A 21525-nucleotide genomic window follows, 5' to 3' on the forward strand; every position below is an offset into this window, starting at 1 on the left:
ACACAAGTAACACAAGTAACGGAGAACATACAAAAGCTTTAGAATATTATTTTCGGGCACTCGAACGAAATCCGTTTTTACCCCAAGCTTTTAATAATATGGCCGTGATCTGTCATTACGTGCGACTATCTTCACTATAGAATCTTTTGATTTTTTAGTATGAGTAAAAATAACTACATGTTTGGCTTTTCGGGAACGAATTCCATACTTCTGTTCGTCTTTGTTTCCCTCTTCGAGGTCTTGGATTTCATCGATAACCAACAAATTTTCAATATTTTGTAAAGTTTGGAATTAAAGCAAAATTTGTGGATCTTCTTGAATTTGACTCTAAATATCACTACCATTATATCCTATATGTAAGTAATACCGTAATGGAAAAAAAAAGATGTAGTAGAAAAAAAAAAGTAGTATAACTTTGTTTAGGTTAACATACATAAATTTTGATTTTGAGCATATAACTTTGTTTAGGTTAATAAATACATACATTTCAATTTTGAGTATATATATATATATTCCAGCAAAATGTTGTAATGTAAGAAAAAGGTTTTAGAATAGAAAAGAATAAGAGAGATTTTGAGAAGAATTAAAGGAGAGAGATAATTTTCTGAAGAAAAAATAAAAAAAATTATATAAGAACTAGTTTGACTAATTTTTAAAATTTGAGGGATGAAAATGACTTACTTCTGGATTTTCAAGGACTATTTTGACTGATAGAAAACTTTTTTATATGTGAAGTGACACGTGGGCCACTGACTTGTCATGTGGCGTGCCACATGTCACTGACCTACCACGTGACACTTAACGTGACACATCATCATCCAATTGACGGAAGGACTAATTTGACTAACAGTTTATCTTTCAGGGACTAATTTGATTAAAAAATCATTCGGGGACGAAAATGAAGATCGCGTGATCTTTCAGGGACGAATTTGAACATTAACCCGCCATACATCATTGTATCTCTTTTCCCTCATTGGATATTTTGTGGAATAGGTCTCCGTCAGAAGCTTTCGGATTGGTAAGAGACATTAGATATCCCTTATTCCCATACTTTTTTGTTTTATGCATTGAAAAGCAGTCTCATTTAATTAATTCTCTTATTGAGCAGAAAAAAATAGAGACCGATTAAACTAGCTAGAAGTGTTCCTCACTTGTCTCATCTTTTTTTTGCAGATGATCTAGTCCTTTTTGTGAAAGTGGATAAAGGCCAAGTTCAAGTCATTAAGGAAGCTCTTAAGGTGCTTTGTGAAGCTTCAGGACAAAAAGTCAACCTTGCCAAGTCTTGCATGTTTTTCTTTAAAATTGTGAGTCACACGGTTAGAGAAGAGCTTAGCATGGAACTTGGTATACCGCTGACCAGCAACCTAGGTAAGTACCTTAGAGTGTTGCTCATTCATGAAAAATACAGGAGACAACATTTTCAATCTATCCTAGACAATATGCAAGTGAAATTATTTAGCTGGAACATGCGTACTTTCTTGTTAGAAGGAAGAAGCATACTTGTCCAATCTGTGCTGCCTACCATACCTAGCTACACGATATAGACCAAGAAGATGTTGAAGAAAGTTTACAACCATATAGATAAAATCTGCAGAGACTTTCTTTGGGGGTTGAACATTGATGATAAGAAGATTCATCTAATTAATTGGGACAAAATTTGTAGCCTGAAAGATATGGGAGACCTGGGGTTATGTAAAACTCAGGAAACTAATAACATATTCCTCATGAAGTTGGATTGAAGTTTGGTTCACAATAATCACTCCCTTTGGGTGAAGGTAATGAAAGCGAAATATGTTTGGAGACAGTCCCATTCCTAAAGTTGTAAGAAAGACAAATTTTTCTAATGTGTGGAAGGTGATTGTTAAGGTTCTGGATCAATTTCAGAAGAATCTCATTTGAAGAATTGGTGATGGAAAACGAATTAATTTCTAGACAACTCACTGGATTCCAGGGATTAATAAGCTTAGAGAGCTAGCTCTGAGTCAAATTAGGAAGATAAGAAGAATGAGATACTAGAAGATTATGCTACAATAGAGGGAGATTAAGATTGGGAGAAGATAGCTCGGTTTGTGCCACAAAACATGATTGATCTTATTTGCACTGCTAAAGCTTCTCAACCCTCTCTGACTTGATTCACTCAGTTTGCTACTAAACTCACAAGGTGAATTCTCAATCAAAACTGCATATAATACTTATTATATAGAGAAAAATTATTCAGAGTAGATTTATAGTCTTTGCTGGAAGACTAGAGTTCCTCAGAACTAAAAACCTTCTCTTGGCTATTATGTCATAATGCATTATAAACGAATGCTAAGAGAAGGAGTAAAGGACTTACTGATAATAATAGCTGATAGAGATGTTCGAACCAGGTAGAGAGTCTGATCCATGTGTTTCGAGGCTACTTATATGCCAGAAGTGTATGGATGAGCAGCTCAATTATAGTCCTCCTAGAATCCTTCTTCAAACACACCCTCGCGGATGGCCTTAAGGAGAACCTGGGCAAGGCCTCTCAACATAAAATGGGACTTCATGACCCACTTTTTTTCTTACCACTTGCAACACAATCTAGAGAAAACGAAATAATTTAATCTTCAAACAAGATACTCCCTCTCCAGCAAATTATCTCAGAAATTAAAGGTATTGCCAAGAACTATGAGAAAGTTATGGAGTTTAACAAAAAGAGCAAGAGAGCACTTAGATTGATGAACTTCATTCTAGTGCAGTGGAAGCCGCCGGAAAAAGGATGATGTAAAGTCAATGTTGACGGATTTCTTATTTGTGCAATCAAATCGGGATCCTGTAGTGGCCTTATCAGGGACGAAAATGGCAAAGTCATTACAGATTTCATGATGAATATTAGAAAAGTTACAATCACAATTCCTGAGTTATGGACAATCTAATATGGGAACTAAAATTGTAATTGAGATGGGTCTGAGTAAGGTCAAAGTGGAGACAGACTCTACTTGCACTGTGAAGCTGCTGTAGGGAGACCCAAGCCCTCTCCATGGCTACATGCCTCTCATTCGCGTGACCAGGAACCTGCAAACACGTCCTAGCTAGTTTAGAGTCCACCACTTTCAGAAGGAAGCCAACTACAACATCAATGCTCTTGCTAAGCATGAGCACGACCTTCTGCCAGGCCTCCACCATTTTGTTTCCCTTCTCCTTTCTAGCACCATTGATAGAAGTTGATAGAAGAACTTTGTTTTTCAGAGTAATGAGAATGTAGTTTTTTAGGTTTTGCTTGGGCCTTAGGCCCCTTTCATAATAAAAAAAAATTCATAAATATAAACCATCTGAAACTGAAACAAAAAAATTTCAAAAAAATAATTTATTTATTTGAGTTTTGCTACATGCACACCACTTTCAGCCACTATTTTTAGCCATCGTATTTTTTTACGTATACAATCAATGTTCTGAAAACCGGACCGGACCGGCCAGTTCGACCGGTTTAACTGCAAACCGGCGATGCAAATGGTCCGGTCCTCCTGCAGAAACCGTTCTGGAAAGAACCGGCAACGAACCGGCGAACCGGCCGGTTGGACTGAACCGGTAACCGGCCGGTTCTGCATAAACGACGCCGTTTTATTATTTTTTTAAAAAAAGAAACCCTTAACCCGACCCGACCCGTAGAGCACCCTGCACCCCAACCACCCCCCTTTCTTCCCCCGAATCCCTAATTCTGAATCAGTGAGTCATATTCATCTGCGTGAGAGAAGAGAACAGAGAAGACTGAACCCTCCACGCCCGAACCCTAGCCTGCCACCGCGCCCTCCTTCGTCGCCGCGGTCACCGGTCAACAGCGCAACCGCCGTCGCCTGGTCGGCAGCTCAAGTAACCCTCCTTCTTCGCCTGGTTCCCTGCCCAGTAGCCATCCATCTGCGTCGTCTTTATCTTCTCAACACCAGCAGGCAGTAGCCCGTCCCATCGTCTTCATCGTCGCGCGGTGAGTAACTCGTCTCTGCTCATCTTTGTTCTTTGCCTCTGTGAACTTCGACTTGCCTCTGTGAACTGACTTCCTCTGCTCATCTTTGTTCTTTGCCTCTGTGAGTAAATTTATAATGATAGAAAAATCATGAAATTCGGCAACACTTAAAAGAAAGAATGAGAAAATTGGAGCAGTCTGTAGTTGAATGGAAGTGTTTAATTTTGTTCAAAGGGAATTATGCAGTAGCAGAATGGGGGGGAAAGGGTACTGGGAAAGCAATAAAGCATAGTTAGAAAGAAGAAAAAAGGATCCATCTTTTTTGATGGAAACTGACTTGGTTTTGCATATTTGTTGACTGGCTGAATTTCTCAAATTTGTTCTGCATAATTGTTGATGTTCATTGTGTAGAAAGAGTTATTAATGTTTATTGCTGTGGCTGTTTTTGATTTCATATATGTTTTAGGATGTGTATTTATAATTTATTTATTATTCTATTCTAAAACGGTTTTTCCGGTTGAACCACCGGTTAAACCGGTTAGACCAGTGAACCAGTGAACCAGTGACTAGAGCGGTTTGATAACCGGTCCAGTTTTCTGAACCTTGTATACAATACAAAATTCAAAATTAAAAATCAAAATCCCACTCTCAACCTCATTTTCACTCTTTACACGTGCTGAAACAACCGTTCTTCTTTCTCCTTCCCTCACTCTCACTCTCACTCTCACTCTCCGACGCGATTCCTTCCTCATTCTCACTCTCAAGAGTGATTCTCCTTCCCTCTCTCTCCAGCAACACGATTCTCCTTCGCTCTCTTTCAAACGCGATTGCGATTCTCCTTCCTCTGTCTCGGGCGCGGTGCTCTCTGTCTCAGGCACGAATTTCTTCTACTGCATTTTTCTTGTTTAATTCTGCAAGGTAGGTTTCTATTCCTTGTACTTCTATCAGCTTCTTCGGTATTTTTCTTGTTCGTTTTGAGCTTCTATAAACTTCTTCGATTGCATTTTCATTCTTCATTTTGAGCTTCTATAAATCAATTTGTGTGTGCATAGTTTGTACTCTCAAACAAAAATTTATACTAAAAATATTTAAGTTAGGATTTTGAATTGAAGTCTCAATATGCTAATTTTAACAATTGATTGATATTATAGTTGTTTCGTTTAACTTTATTGAGTAGCTTGATTTATTAGGAATTTGATAATATAGGAGGTCAGTTCTCTTTATTTTTTTTCCTCGAGCTCTTAATTATTAGTAGACTATTAATTGATTATAATTGAATTTTTGTGATATGAGTTGGAGTATGTTTGATTATTATATTGAATGATTTTGATTATGTTCAGTTTTTTAAAATGATATTATAGCATAGTTGATATCTACAGCATGTTTGATTATAACTGAATTTTTGTGATATGATTTGGAGTCTGGTTGATTATGCTCAGCTTTTAAAATATGATATTAAAACATGTTTGATTATAGCATAGTTGATATTTGATTATTCAGTTTTAACTTTTTTACCTTTTGAATTTGATTGGATTTTGGTTGTTTAATTTGCTAGTTTTGGAAAATGCGAAAGAAGACTGCACCAAAACGAGTAGAAAGAGAATCAAAAATGATTTCCGAACTAAGATTTTGGAGCTAGCAAAGGGTTATCAATTTCATGAAAAAATGAAAGGGGAAAAACAAAAGGAAAAACAACATAAGGAAGCCCCAAAGATTGCCAATAAAAAGAAAAGAAAGAAAAAAATAAAAGAAAGGTTTGGATACTGCGAAGGAGGCAAAAGCACCAAGACAAAGAAAACTACAAGCCTCCTAAGTTAGTTTGTATGCAAATGTTGGAACGGAAACCTTAGAAAAATAATTAGAGATGAAAGAAGAAAAGTCCGAGAAAAATTTGGGACACATCGAGGGAGAAAGAATTGATTGTAAAAATTTTCTACTGAATTTTTACTACTAAATTTGACTATCATGTTAGCAATTTTTTTATTATTGAATTTGATTATCATGTTTACTGTGTTTGATTATTTGACTACTGAGTTTGATTATACATGTTTACTGAGTTTGATTATACTGAGGTTCAGTGCTATATTTGATATTTGACTACTGAATTTGATTATACGTGTTTACTGAATTTGATTATACTCAAATTTAGTACTATATTTGACTACTGAGTTTGATTATATATGTTTATTGAGTTTGATTATACTCATGTTCAGTGCTATATTTGACTACTAAATTTGATTATACATGTTTACTGAATTTGTTTATACATTACTATTGAGTTTGGTTATTTTTTCATGGTACGATCTAAAATTTGATGAAATGTAAATCTTGATAAAGAAGGAAGTTAAGTTAAAAGTTTAAAATGGTTTCCTGTACATATATATAAATTAAATGAAGCCATCTTTAATTAATTGAAGCATCAACATCAACTCCATTTATTAGTTACATTAATTATTAGTATTTGTAACTCCTTTTTTTTTTACTATGACTTATGCCAGCATGTAGATGTATGACACCAAATTTATATATAGATATCAAATTTTTTAGAATTACTATAAATTTTAAATGCTATTTTAACCAAAGTAACTTATATATTCCAAATGAATAAGCCCCAAATCAACTACGAGAAGAATAGAGACTATATACATCAATAACATTTGAAACAAGGCAACTTTAATATATTTTTAAATTAATAATAACTCAGAATCTCAGATAATTTAGAATGTTGAATGTAAATTCACTAATCACATGTAAAATCAAAATTAAAACTATTATAAAGGAAAAAAAATGCAAGAGGTCCATTACAACATTGCAACATGTAAAATCAAAATTAAAACTATTAAAAAGATATTCACAAAGGTTAACACATATTCTAGCTTCTTATTCCTTTTCACAATAATCCTAACTTCACAATTTATTCGGAAGTTAGATTTGTCTTTTTTAGTGAGATCAATTTTTAATCTTCAATAACCAGCTCTAGAACATACCAAGATTCGGTATGTAATCTGTCTATTTTGATCCCACTTAATAGTTCTTATATTCCATGAAAAACTAACCTTCTTTGCATAATTAGTATAAAAAGTTTCATAATCTTTCATAGAGAAAAATGTTATTCCTATACTTGGAAGTTGGAACAACCTAAAACATAGATAATAAAAAGTTTAAAATCAAATAAAAAATTAAAAATGGATAATAAAAACTTAAAATTAAATTAGAGCCATATGCATATGTAAAATTTTCTCAACGGCTTACATGTATAATCAAACTCAGTAGTCAAATATGACACTGAACTTGAGTATAATAAACTCAGTAAACATGATAATCAAATTCAACAGTCAAATATAGCACTAAATCCCACACATTCATAGAATCAGCATCATCATCTAATCTAAGCAAATGCAGAAATTTTAAACGTGCAAACTACCCATTTGACTTTAATCTAGAGGCTAAATATTTTTCTCATTACACAAATTTATAGCATAAATTTTTCAGAATGTAATCACACAATGTACATAATGTAATTGAAAAGCATTTCTTTTTGAAACCAAATAAAAGGACCTAAATAACATAATGAAATCACAAATAAAAAATATTTGTATAATTAGATACACAGATCACCAAAACTCAACACACAGAATACATGGATCAACTGGAGCAATTAGACTTTCCATCAGAAATCAAATATGTAATTAAACTATTCAGGAATAAAAAATGGATAATCGAAAAATTAAAATCAAATCAGGAATAAAAAATTAACATACGAAGTAAATTAAACACAAATCTCATCATTCAAATTTATAGATTCCATTAAATCAAAAGTTATAATCAAAACCTTAAGATAACAAGAACCAGAAATGGCGATGAGAAGAATTTTTGTGAATTGCGGGATCAAAGCAGAGCAGAGAGAAGTATGGAGAACAGAAAAAAGCGAAGAGTGAGGTTGACGCGATCGTAGAGAAGAGAAGTGAGGTGCATGCAATAGAACTCCTCTACGGAGAAGAGAAAAAATTGCGATTGAAAGAGAAGATTTTTGGCGCGATGAAAAAACTCTTAACATGTTGTATTGTCTTTGAATCCTAATGCATCTTTATACGTAACCGTATAAAGATGTATTTCAATGAGAGTGGCTGAATTAATGGCTTAAAAGTGGTGTCCAAATAACATTTTTGTATTTAATTATATTTATTTATTCCCAAAGCCCCAACTAAACCTCGGAGCTGCCGCTAATTATCCACTCCCTGTATAAAAAGCCGCTTATACTAGCAGAGCAACTTAGAGGCTTATAAGGTCATCCATTTCTCCACCGAGCTGCGTGAGAGAGAGTGACCTTATCCTCTCCCCTCTCCTTCTTTCTCCCTTTTCCCCTTCCTTCTTCAAGCCAATTATTATTCTTACTCCTTTCATCACTTAAACGCTCAAATGGTTTCCGTTATTGGCGTTTCTTCAATATACCAAACCCACGCTCTCGAACTCCACAAGAGAGCAACGTCCACAACAACAACAACAGCTTCGGGTTCTTCCAACGCCGTTTCGCTCCCTTCGTTGTCGTTTGACAACAAGTCGCACTTCAACGCCGTTCTCAGAGCTCATTATCACCTTAACGACGGCAATAGGCGCAGGCTCGGTTTTGTTCCTACTTCTAATGCAGTTGTGACAGCTAATGACTCTTCCGTACTCAGCGAAGAAGCCTTCAAGGGTTTTGGTTTTGACGGTGTTGGCGATGATGATGAAATTGGTTATGAGTATGAGAGTGACGGTGACGCTCATTTTATTGCTTCAAGAGAAGATGAGCTCGATATTTCGAAGCTTGGCTTGCCTTCGAGGGTCGTCGACTCGCTCCAGAAACGTGGAATCACTAGCCTTTTCCCAATTCAGGTCTCTGTTCTTTATTTGATTTTAATTTTAATTTTCATGTATGGTTTATTTCGGAATGGTGATGTTATATTATGTAATATATAATGTTATAGTATAGACATGTAAGGTGCTTGTGTTTTGATCATTCCTCGAAGAAAAAAATTATTAAAATTATTATTATTGTTAGAAATTTCAAAACTTTATTATAAAAATTTTCAATACAAGATAGTTCATTCAAATTCATACACGAATTGTATTCTACAATGAATATAGATCATTTAAGACGTGCTAGTTTTTGAAATTAGTCGTGTTATATCAATTGCTTGGGGTTAGGGCTCTATGTTTTACTGTTTTCGTTTTTTTCTCCCCATGAAATGTGGCACCCATTATAATTATATATGTTCATTGAGTGTTCGCTTGCTTCTATTAATTTATTGGAAGCTAGATACATGCTTTAGTTGCTTTTGTTAAATTTAACTCAACACCTATAGTTATATGGATTTGGGTTTATCTTATTTTGACTAATGTTGATTTTGTATTGTATGATTTCTGTCAAATTCTTTTGTGGATTTGGTTGGACTCTTAGTTTTCTTTCCTCCTTGCAAATTTACTAACTTTCTGTTTGGTGATTAGAGAGCTGTGTTAGTGCCTGCCTTAGAAGGTAGAGATATCATTGCCCGGGCAAAGACTGGGACAGGGAAGACATTGGCGTTTGGGATTCCCATTATTAAAGGCCTCACTGATGATGAGCAAGGTTCCTTCAGGTGAATATTATTCATGCACAATACACCCTATTTGTTTTAGGATTGCTTGATATATTGATGCATTTGTTTGTTTATTGCAGGCGTTCGGGCCGTCTTCCTAAAGTATTGGTCCTTGCACCTACTAGGGAGTTAGCGAAGCAGGTCGAGAAGGAGATAAAAGAATCTGCGCCTTATCTGAATACAGTTTGTGTTTATGGTGGTGTTTCTTATGTAACACAGCAAAGTGCTCTTTCACGTGGTGTTGATGTAGTGGTTGGAACACCTGGTAGAATAATTGACCTAATAAATGGGAACAGCCTTAAATTGAGTGAAGTTCAATATTTGGTTCTTGATGAAGCTGATCAAATGCTTGCTGTTGGGTTTGAGGAGGATGTGGAAGTAATTTTGGAAAAGGTCCCATCTGAGCGGCAGACAATGCTTTTCTCTGCGACAATGCCGGGTTGGGTGAAGAAATTATCAAGAAAATATCTGAACAATCCGTTGACAATTGATTTGGTAAATTCTTGTTGCTTTTGACTTCTCTGATCCCTATTATGCACAGAGCATAGTTTTCTTAATCGTTTGTCAGTGGAGTGGAAAACATAGATTATAGCATGTAGTTTGTTGCGTGTCGACAGCATTTTCTTTCTAATTTTATACATGGAATTTCAAAACAGTATTGACTAACTGATGGTATTCTTCCTGAATGTTTGAAGCATATTGATGCTAACGGAAAAACTTACTTGACTGAAAAGGGAAGTCTTTTTTATGTTGTAAATTTTGATAAACCTATCAAAGCATTGACCTCATGGCTTACTAGCTTGTAATATAGCACGTTTTGGGTTCAACTCTGTAAATCTAGTTGCAATTCCTCATCGTAATCCTAATTTTATCTGTTTGTTACCATTTTGTTCTATGTTTGTCTGTTTGATACAAGTGGATTTGGAGAGAAGGGGAAGCACTGTGGAGTCTATAATAACATTAGCAGGATACATCTAGTTTCATTTTTAATTCCAACTCTATCAAATAACTGTGATTGTGTTTACCAATGTTCAAGTTATTGTAGAATAATCTTGACTATCAAAACCCACTTTTTCCTTTTCTTTTAAATAAGGTCGGTGATGAAGAAGAAAAGCTTGCTAATGGGATCAAACTTTATGCTATGTCAGCCACTGCCACTTCAAAGCGGACAATTCTTTCTGATCTTATAACTGTAAGTTTACTGAAACTGAAAAGTCCATCCTTAGATGAATGGAAGCCATGTCAGTTGCTGGTCTATACCAGAAATATCTTGATTATAGAATGCAGTACAATGATTTATACCAGAAATATCTTGATTATAGAATGCAGTACAATGATTTCACTGAATTTAACTAAAATTCTATGTCTACGACTTTTAGGTCTATGCAAAGGGTGGAAAGACTATTGTTTTCACACAGACAAAAAGGGATGCCGATGAAGTATCACTGTCATTAACAAATAGTATAGCTTCTGAAGCTCTGCATGGTGATATATCTCAGCATCAAAGAGAAAGAACATTGAATGGCTTTCGGCAAGGGAAGTTCACTGTTCTTGTTGCCACGGATGTTGCAGCCCGTGGACTTGATATTCCCAATGTTGATTTGGTAAGTTCAAGGGACTTGATATTCCCTTGGTGCTTTCTGGTCTTCGCTATTGTATGATTCTTCCCATGTACTAGCAGTTTTATGTTTTTATTATCCAGTTTTGATTCAATGGTTAGTCCTAAATTAGGTTCAATCGGTGAACACTATACTTCGATAATTCTTATTTTAAAATTGACATTTTTAATTGGGAATTTAGTCATTTATTTAACTGTAAATTTCTGAGAACTTATGTCTACAAATTGGGTTCTTGAGATATATTGTCTCCAGGACAGCTGAGGACTTGATTATCTTGAAATTGGGATTTCTTGACCCTTAAATGTGATTTGCTTGTCCAAGAAGAATTCAATTTGTCAATTATGATATATTTCACTTGCCTCTGACCTTATCATTCGATCTTGATCACTGTAAACTATTTAATTGATTTAACAGTTATAATTTTGTTTGATAAATTGTGTTTGTCCAAATAGCAACTTGTTTATTTATTTTTTATTTTTCATCTCAATCTCTTTCTGTTTACCTCCAGAGGCAGTAGAAGATCTATATCTGAATTAATTTGAAGATTCTTTTCTTTGACTATTACTGAATTTGTCTGCTCTCAACATAATGAAATTCCTTTCAGGTTATCCATTACGAACTTCCTAATGACCCTGAGACTTTTGTGCATCGCTCTGGTCGTACTGGGCGTGCTGGAAAAGAAGGTACTGCCATTCTGATGTACACCAGTAGCCAGAGGAGAACAGTTAGATCCCTTGAGCGTGATGTTGGCTGTAAATTTGAATTTGTTAGTCCACCAGCTATCGGAGAGATTTTGGAGGCATCTGCTGCACAAGTTGTTGCTACGCTTGAGAGAGTTCATCCAGAGTCTGTTGAGTTCTTCACTGCAACTGCACAAAAATTGGTTGAAAAACAAGGGGTTAGTGCCCTCGCAGCTGCACTAGCACAGCTCAGTGGATTCTGTAGACCTCCATCATCCCGTTCATTAATCAACCATGAGCAGGTATTGGAGAAGTTTATATTTCAATTTCAACTTGAGCCATTCCAATTTCTAAAGTATTTATTGGTTCTCAGTGTTCTTTCATCAACATTATGTAAACGATGTTAATCCATGTCATTGGGATTCAACAGAATTTTACGTTTGGCCTAACACAACACTTCTCTTCTATTCAGGCAGTGGCTATGTAAAAAGTTTGCAATAAGCTAAACATAGAAATGGTGTTCATGTAACAAAATCTGTCCAGAACATGAAATTGAAAAATCTAATTTTGCTCTAGCTAAACAGCAGATGGAATATAATTTTCATCAATTTAATAGATGTTCACCTTACTCTAAAGACCAGTTAACTTGGAATACTGATAGAATCCCTACAATAAATATAATCTACCCAGTGGAAGAGAAGCAAGAGGAAGAAATGTCCATGGGTTAGCATACACGTTGTAAGAAACTGCTGATCTGGCAGTTGAGAGGAGTGGATGCCATTGGTTGAGGATATATTATGCTAGGGAAAGCATAGTGTGAATCAGGCTTCAAGTTAGGTAGATAGTAGATTGGGGGAAAGACTAGGCACTCTCCAACTGCCTGGACCCTTGCCCATTAGCATTTCTCTATATTCCTTTTACATTTCTTGGAAACCAGTTGCTGATGCCTGATATCAACTTGATGTCTTCTGGGGATATGATTTAGTTCAGTAATTTCTTTTTCTCTTCCTAGTTCTTATATCTGACACCATTGTATATTCGTATAATATCACTGGTTTTAATTTAATGTTTGCTTAGTTAAGCTTTTGAAAATATAGTTATTACCTGATTAGTGTTAAGATAACATACAAAAAAATAAAAATTAGTGAAGGTTGATCCAAAATTATATTTTATTTGCCTTACCTCGTTTAATCTTATAAATGCTGTTTCGGAGAATGTACTTGATTAGCTAATTGAAAGCTCCGTCAAATGCAGGGATGGGTTACATTGCAACTCACTCGAGATGGAGATAATTCTAGAAGATTTCTTTCTGCAAGATCGGTCACTGGGTTTCTTTCTGATGTGTATTCTCCTGCTGCTGATGAAGTTGGAAAAATACATGTAATTGCAGATGACCGGGTTAGTAACTTCATATGCAAACTATATTGTTCTATTAGGTAGTGTTTGTTTCCAGAGACTGGACTGGAATTGGGACTGGAGGAATAGGACTCAGTATTGTGTTTAGTGGTCAGAGACTGGAACTAAAACTTCAGCCTTGGGACACAATTTCAGTCCATTCAGTACCATTATGGGAACACAAGGGACTGGAATTTCTGGAGATGGGGACTAAAACTTTAACATGAAATTTTTTTTAATGACTAAGGATATTTTAATAAATATTCTTATTTCATATCCATATCTATCTTGAACCAAATAAGATACTAAGATATAACTCAGTTCGATACACTTTGCTCCAAACATAATACAGAGACTTAATTTAGTCTCAGTCTCTCTACCTCTGTCTTCCAGTTTCTGTCTCTTAGTCTCAGTTTCTCTTCCAAACACATCCTTAGTGTTAGGAACTTCTTTACTATTGTCTATCAAGATAACGAACCCATGCTGTTCAATTTACTTGACATTGTTAATACCTAATGTCAGATTCAAGGAGCTGTTTTTGATCTTCCAGAGGACATTGCTAAAGAGTTACTCAACAAGGATTTGCCACCTGGAAACACTATTTCCAGGATCACCAAGGTAAATGAAATATTCGATTAATATATTTAATGCTTAACTGTTTGTTATTTATGTGAAACAGTTCATAAAGGCAATCTCATTTCCCTCTTTGTATTGGCAGTTACCTGCTTTGCAAGATGATGGACCTGCAAATGATTACTACGGGAAGTTTTCCGACAGAGAACGAAGTAACCGAAGAGGTTCAAGGGATCAGAGAAGTTTTAAAACCTCACGAGGATATGGGGGAAACCGAGGCTCTGACGATGATTTTGGTAGTTCATACGGGAGAGGGAGTAAAAGTTTTAAATCTGGCAACAGCCGGTCTCGAATGGGAAAAAGCAGTGATGACTGGCTGATTGGAGGTAGACAATCAAGCAGGTATTCATATCATCAAACAAGTTATAATAGCTTTTCTTTTGTTTTCCTGAGATGCAAAGTTATAGTAAGATTTATCCATGTGAAACTTAGACATAGGATAATTCTTGAATGAACATAAGCTAACAACTAATATTTAGATGGGAACGGCAATCAAACTTGAAAGTTCACCTAAACTCTAGGTAAACTCGAATAGTAAAGCTCAACATGAATTCAAAGAGCTTATAAATATCTAAATTGGAGATCTAAAATTATGAATCCGTAGGGTATACAAATTACAAATTAACTTGAAATTTGATAACCTTGCTGGTGGGAGCCACGTTTGATGTGTCTAGATGAGTTGTTAGATTTGTTCCTATGGAAGAATCTCATAAGCTTTGGGTTCAACTGATGGGACATCCAAATGTGACTTGCAGGGGTGGTAGCTATGGAGGGGCCTGTTTTAATTGCGGAGAATCGGGGCATCGGGCATCAGATTGTCCCAATAAGCGAAGCTTCTTTTAGTTAATGTATCGGCAATTTTGGCGCCACCTCGGCAAAGGCTTGATCTACTGCTGCCACTGGTGATGGCCTGTTGGGTTCTAGAAATTTAAAGATGCTTGCTCAGAAGGATTACAGAATCAAAGACACTTTTCTGTTGTGGGGAAATCTCCAGAGGCCTTAGCCTTGGGTCTTCGATGTATTTGGTTAGCTCATTCAAGATGTATTTAATGATGTAAAATTTATTTGTAATTTGTACTGGGGTTGTGTTCATTTTTGGCAAGAACAGTAACTATGTGGCCCTGTTTTGTCCGTTTAACCGCTTAATAGTATGGCGTCGCTTAATAGTATGGCGTTATGCAGAATGTTTACGAATTCCAATTGATCATGATATTGCTGATGAGATGAAGATCATCTTACAAGTTGGTCATTATGCTGCAATCAGGATTTTGCAAAAACACCAATCTCATCTAAAATAATATAGTATTAGAATCCCGTTTCAAAATGTTATTTTGGATAAATTGGTTAATCAAAAACATATATTTAGATGTAAATTTAAATACTTACGTTTTTTATTTGGACACGGATGCAGAAAGAAGGTAGTATGCCAATTTATGTCATTTGCAGGTAAAAGAGGTGACTTAATGGGTGTGAAATAAAGTAATATTTTACAAGCAAAAATGACATTTTGGCAACTTTAAAGTAGTATTATACCAGTATTGAGTACTGACCTTAAAGTTTTGCACAGCAAGGGGAAAAAAAAAAAAAGTCATTCTCACTCATGAACTGAGAAACCTGATGACGAAGCAAAGAGACAACATCCACAATTGACTTCAACATCTCAATTCCCTACTGAAAAGATTGCAAGTCCAAAATCACACATACTGCTCATTTTCCAAAAAGAACGTTCATAACAGTTCTGAAAACTGGTCCTCTTTTATTGCTCATAACCTCCCTCACAGCCTTCTCATCAGGTTCAAACCCCTTCTCCTTCATCTGCCCCAACAACTCCATAGCCTCGTCAACCTTCTCTTCCCTAACCAGCCCCTCAAACACCGCCGTGTAAGTCTCGGCACTGGGCTTCATCCCCTTATCCATCATCTCCAACACAAATCTCTTGGCATCCTTCAAAACCTTCCCACCAGCAAGCCCCTTTATAAGCACAGCGTAAGTATATGCATTGGGTGTAACCCCAGATGCCAGCATTCTCATGTGGGCCTTTAGAGCCTCCTTGGGCCGGCCCGCGTTGGCGTAGGCCTCAACAATGGCCGTGTGGGCCACCACGTCCGGCACGTGACCTTTGTCCTTGATCTCAGCGAAGAGCTCTAGCGCCACGTGCGTGAGACCCTCTTTGGACAATGCGTCGAACATCTTAACTGCATGGTTCATGAGGCCGTCGCCGCTTCTCATGTTGTGGAAGATTCCTTGCAGGTCCTTGGGGTCCTCGGGCTCTTGTATCGGTGGCTTCTTGCTGAATGGGTCGTAGGGGGGTGGTAGCTTTCCCTTATTGCTGTTCTTGTTGTCTTTGGTGGCGGCAACAACGCTGTCTTCATCGGAGTCGGAGTCAGAGTCGGAGAGTGAGAAGTTGAGTTTGGTGTCGATTGTGGTGTTGGGTTTCTTGGAGGTGAATGGGCGCGTTGTGAAGTGGAAGCTGTAAGATTTGGGATATGGGTGTGAGTGTGAGGAGAAGACGGAGATGGGTGGTGGTTGGAGAAGGTAGGTGGGAGTGCGGGTGCGGGAGGAGGAGAAGAAGAAGGCGCGTGATAGAGATGAGAGTGCGGCTCTGGTGGTGGCGGTGCCAGCGAAGGCCATCGATGCCATGATGCTGTGTCTCTCTGCGAATTTCTTTGTTATTTGATAGAGTGCTGCTATTGTGCTCTATGCATTGAAGGAAATACAAAGTTACAAACTCTTAGCTCATGAGTCATTACCCAACTCCTAATGAAAAGTTTTTAAGTCGTATATCCCGTGTGTATATATATACATAACAAAAATGCACCCTAAAATGTCCCGAAAAATAGCTCATTCTTCAAACGAGTTCCCGTAAAAAAAAAGATAATAAAATTTGTCCCCGAAAAATTTAAAATTGGTAACGTTAGTCCTTCCGTCAGTTGGATGATGACGTGGAGGGCTAATGCCACGTGTCACAAGATGATTGGTTGACATGTCATATCGGTGACACGTGGCATGCCACGTGACACTTGACATGTAAAAAAGTTATTTATAATCAAAATAGTCTTTGAAAGTTCAGACGTAAGTCATATTCATCCCTAAAATTTTAAAAATTAATAGTTCTTATATAATTTTTTTTATTTTTTCTTGATAATATTAAATTTAAAATATTTTTTGATACTACTAATTTTAATAGAAATGTAATTGACAATAAAAAAATTAGTAATATATATATATATTCCAGCAAAATGTAATAATGTAAGAAAAATGTTTTAGAATAGAAAAGAATAAGAGAGATTTTGACAAGAATTAAAGGAGAGAGATAATTTTATTGAACAAATTTTTAAGAAGAAAAGATACAATTACTAATTTTTTTTATTGTCAATTATATTTCTATTAAAATTAGTAGTATCAAAAAATATTTTAAATTTAATATTATCAAGAAAAAATAAAAAAAATTATATAAGGACTAATTTGATTAATTTTTAAAATTTTAGGGATGAATATGACTTACGTCTGAACTTTCAAGGACTATTTTGATTATAAATAACTTTTTTACATGTCAAGTGCCACGTGGCATGCCACGTGTCACTGACCTGATGCCACGTGTCACCGATCTGACATGTCAACCAATCATCTTGTGACACGTGGCATTAGCCCTCCACGTCATCATCCAACTAACGGAAGGACTAACGTTACCAATTTTAAATTTTTCGGAGACAAATTTTATTATCTTTTCTTATGGGGACTCGTTTAAAGATTGGGCTATCTTTCGGGGATCAATTTAACTATTTACTCAATTAATATTAACAATTAAAATTTACTGAATATCGATGTATTAATATATTTGAAAGCTTCCCACTCCTAAATAAAGGGAATAGATTTAAATAAGAGAAGAAAAATTACTTGTTGGCCAAATTGACTTTTGAATTTTTTTTATAAAAACACTTGAGTTATCAAAATTTATTATTTAATTATTTAATTATTATTTAATAATTAATTTAATTTTTTTAGTCTAATAATCTAATAAAATATTTTATCTTATATTTTTAAAAATTGATGGGTAACTGATGACAAAAAATAATAAATTTTAATGATCTTTTAACATTTTTTTTAAATTAAAGTTCATCTTTAATAATTTCAAGTTGGTTTTATTAGTTCTTCTATCACTTCTATTATTAATGACGGCAAAATTTATTAACATAACACGTGGAGTGGAATTTGTAAGAATCGGAATAATCGCTTTAATAAAATAATAAATTAATTGTCCGGAATAAGTTCGGAAAAAAATGTTTTTTTTATAAAATATAAAGGTGACTAGTTATCTTTTTGGTATATCATACTTATATATCTTGTTAATTTAATTATTACTTTGTGTATCCTGAAGCTATCTATAAGGTTTTATATATATATTATGTCTTGTTCTGTCCGTGCCTACGCGTTTAGTTATCGTGTGTAAACGCTTCGTATTTTCATAATTCCGTTTTATGGAACTTTGAGCTTTACTCCTTCATCGGGCTTCTAGTTATATAAATTCTTGGATATATATATATTATAAGCTTTAGAACTGTCGTAGCACTTTGTTATCCTTCGCTTTACAACTAGAGGTAAGGCTTAGGGTAACGGGGTATTACATTTATGGTATCAGAGCAGTTCTTCTTCGTGAGCTTGAGGTATGGACCGATTGTGCTTCGTTGCACACTCTGGGTCGTTTTTCTTTCGTGCTATTTAGGATATTTGTTTGATATGCATAGCATGCTTATTTGTGAGTGCTTTTCTGGGATAATTGAAGCACTAGACTTGAGATATTGAGATTGATCACTTCGATATCGATTGTTTAGTGTAGATATGACCCCGAATGGCAACTCACGGACGAGGTCAATCACGTTCACGGAGAGATAATGAGGATGACTAACCTGGCTAATGCGTTACAAGCTCAACATGTTTCAGAAAACTAGTTTGTGGAGTTTGTGGCATATCAGTTGATTGGTGAGCTTCAGCACTAAAAAAATAATCAATAAAATATAAATAAACACACAAAAATATAATTATAAACTAATATAATTAAAATTTTATCCAAATTAAAAGTATTACATCAACCACAATATTATAATCTCATCCAAATACAAACACAAAGGTCAAATACCAAAAAAAAAAAAAAATAATTAATCACAAACCATTCAATTATTCACCATCTTCATATTACATGTCAAATTGTTGCACAGAGAATACTAACATTTTGATGTATTTAATTTGATCACCGTCAGTCTTTTGTTACGTCATGAATGTTGTTCATTCAGCAATAGAGAGTATGTAAAGACAGGATTGGGTGAATTAGAGAGATGGTGTATTGAGGCCACTGATGAGGTGAGCACCAATCAATCATTTGAAATCATTCATTCTATTCCATATTTATATCATAACCTGAATCTGTCATGCACAGTATGTTGGCTCAGCCTAGGAGGAACTGAAACATATTGAGCAAGCTATAGGGTTCCTAGGAAAAGTCAGTTTTACTGAATCGAAAGTCAATATTGTTCATCTTCCATTCAATTCTTAATCTCAGAAACATTTAATAAAGTAACAAAGGAGCTCTGCCCAGTGAGTGTCCTCTTTTCAATTTATAGCTACCTGTAAATTGATATACCTCAATTCTATTCTCTTCCTAATAATAAGAACAATTAATTAAGATGAACAACATGAATAATTTATCAAATCAACATTAATAACATAAACAATTTATCAAATCAAGAACAGCAAACCATAACAAGAACAATTTATAAAATTAACAAATTATCAAAAGGTCAAGAACAACATAACAACTTAACAATCTAAAATTTAAAAGTTAAGAACATCACTAAAACATTAATTTATCAAATTAACAAGTTAATAAGATCAATTAGAACTGAAAATCAAAATAACAAGAACAACTAAAGCTTTAAAATACAGCAAACCAACAACAAAACAAAAACTGGAACAACATACTAATCATTAAAAACAACAATTAAATAAAATAATAACTGAATAATTAATACAAGAAAGAACAAGTAAAGGAAAATAAATTACCTTAGGCTGGAGCATGTTCTGAAATTCGAACAGAACAGGGAGAGGGAGCCGGAGCTTTAAAATGCGACGGAGATGGTTGAACAGAAATAGAACGGTGGTTGAACGACGGCTCTAACACGCGAGGAGAGGTCGGAACAGAGGGCTAAGCAGCTCAAACAGAAAGACAGGGGCTGGAGCGCGGGGGAACAGAGCTTGAAGAGTAGTAGAACCTCGGCGAGACAGCGGTGGAAGCTCGGCCAAAAAGGAGGTGGAACACGCGTTGTGACGACGCTGTTGGCCTGTTGCAGTGCAGACGACAGCGGTGGTTGGACGTTGAAGAACGGCGACGAAAAAGAACGGCGGCGGTGGCAAAACTTTCCAGTTCAAAGGTTGAAGAAGAAGAATGTGAGAGTAAGGAAGGAGATTGAGATGAGAGGCGCAGGTGAGAGGAAGGAGAAGGAGCGACTGAGTGAGTGAGACTTGAGAGAGTGCGTAGCTTTGGTTAGGGTTTTAATGAATAAAACAGCGCCGTTTGGGCGAAAATAAAAAAATCGGCCGGGTCTTGGTTAGGTTTGATCGGGCGGTTTCTGGCTGGTTTGACGGTTCAACTCCGGTTTTCAAATTCAGTGGTTATGCTATCTATCCGATCCGTCTTTCTTGTCGGTTCACGATTCGACGGTTCGACAGGAGAAATGCCGATTGATGCAGCTACAGACTAAGGATAAATGCTTTTGGGGTTTTTAATTAAGATTTTCAATTTCTAACCAGTATAGCCTTAAATCATGTTGAAAAAGTTTTAAAGTTTAGAATAATTTTCAAATTTAGTTTGGAACTTTTGGTTTAAATTATTTGGTTTTGAAACTAAGTCGAAACTCTTGGATTAAATGATATGGTTTACAGAAAAAGTGAGTTCTATGATTTTGTTAATTTGTGAATTTATTTTGTAATTTAACTCATCGAAAGAGATTCAAATTGAAAAGATATGATTTAAGAATTTTAATGAATTTAAAGAAAATCATGATTTAAAGTAATTGATTTAAAAATAAATGATTTTTGAGTCTTTTGAAAAAGCTTTGACATTGAACTGGTTTAGATTGATCTTGTTTTAAAGGTTTTAGATTGATCTTGTTTTGATTTAAAGGAAAATTCGGTTCGATGTAGTGGAGTAATTCGGATTCTTAATGGCAACTAATTAGAGTGACGTAGCGAAAAGTGTGGAGTAGCATTGACACGGTAGAGCTATAATGCGTGACGGGATGCTTTGACGACTTGATTATGTCGACAACGTTAGTAGCAGGACATTTCGTGGAGAAAATATCACGCGATTCGAATTTTGGGGACAAAATTCCTAATTAGGAGGGGAGAATGTAAGAACTGTAATAACCGCTTTAATAAAATAATAAATTAATTGCCCAGAATAGGTTCGAAAAAAATGTTTTTTTTTTATATAAAATATAAAGATGAGATTCGGATTCAATAGATTTTTCTGAGTGGAAAAATGTATGTTTTGCAAAAAAATTTTGTAAAAATGCGTACCAGTGCTTAAGCCGGCAGTACTGGTTCTAGTCTGACCGATACCGCGTATTGAGAAAAAATAAGATTTTAAAAAATTGAATTTA

The 21525-nt window shown here is 35.3% G+C and overlaps 2 protein-coding genes across 2 annotated transcripts; one reads left to right on the forward strand and one right to left on the reverse strand.

The window, feature by feature from the left end:
- LOC107617693 (DEAD-box ATP-dependent RNA helicase 3, chloroplastic) lies at positions 8186-15130 on the forward strand. Its single transcript, XM_016319519.2, has 10 exons — positions 8186-8800; positions 9413-9543; positions 9624-10038; positions 10637-10735; positions 10923-11147; positions 11767-12144; positions 13097-13240; positions 13760-13855; positions 13956-14212; positions 14626-15130. The coding sequence occupies exons 1-10, from the start codon at positions 8345-8347 to the stop codon at positions 14711-14713; spliced, it is 2289 nt and encodes a 762-aa protein (XP_016175005.1). The 5' UTR covers positions 8186-8344; the 3' UTR covers positions 14714-15130.
- LOC107617694 (pentatricopeptide repeat-containing protein At4g38150-like) lies at positions 15240-16644 on the reverse strand. Its single transcript, XM_016319520.2, has one exon. The coding sequence runs from the start codon at positions 16508-16510 to the stop codon at positions 15578-15580; it is 933 nt and encodes a 310-aa protein (XP_016175006.1). The 5' UTR covers positions 16511-16644; the 3' UTR covers positions 15240-15577.

Source organism: Arachis ipaensis, chromosome B09 (genome assembly GCF_000816755.2).
Source record: "Arachis ipaensis cultivar K30076 chromosome B09, Araip1.1, whole genome shotgun sequence".
Taxonomy (NCBI): Eukaryota; Viridiplantae; Streptophyta; class Magnoliopsida; order Fabales; family Fabaceae; genus Arachis; species Arachis ipaensis.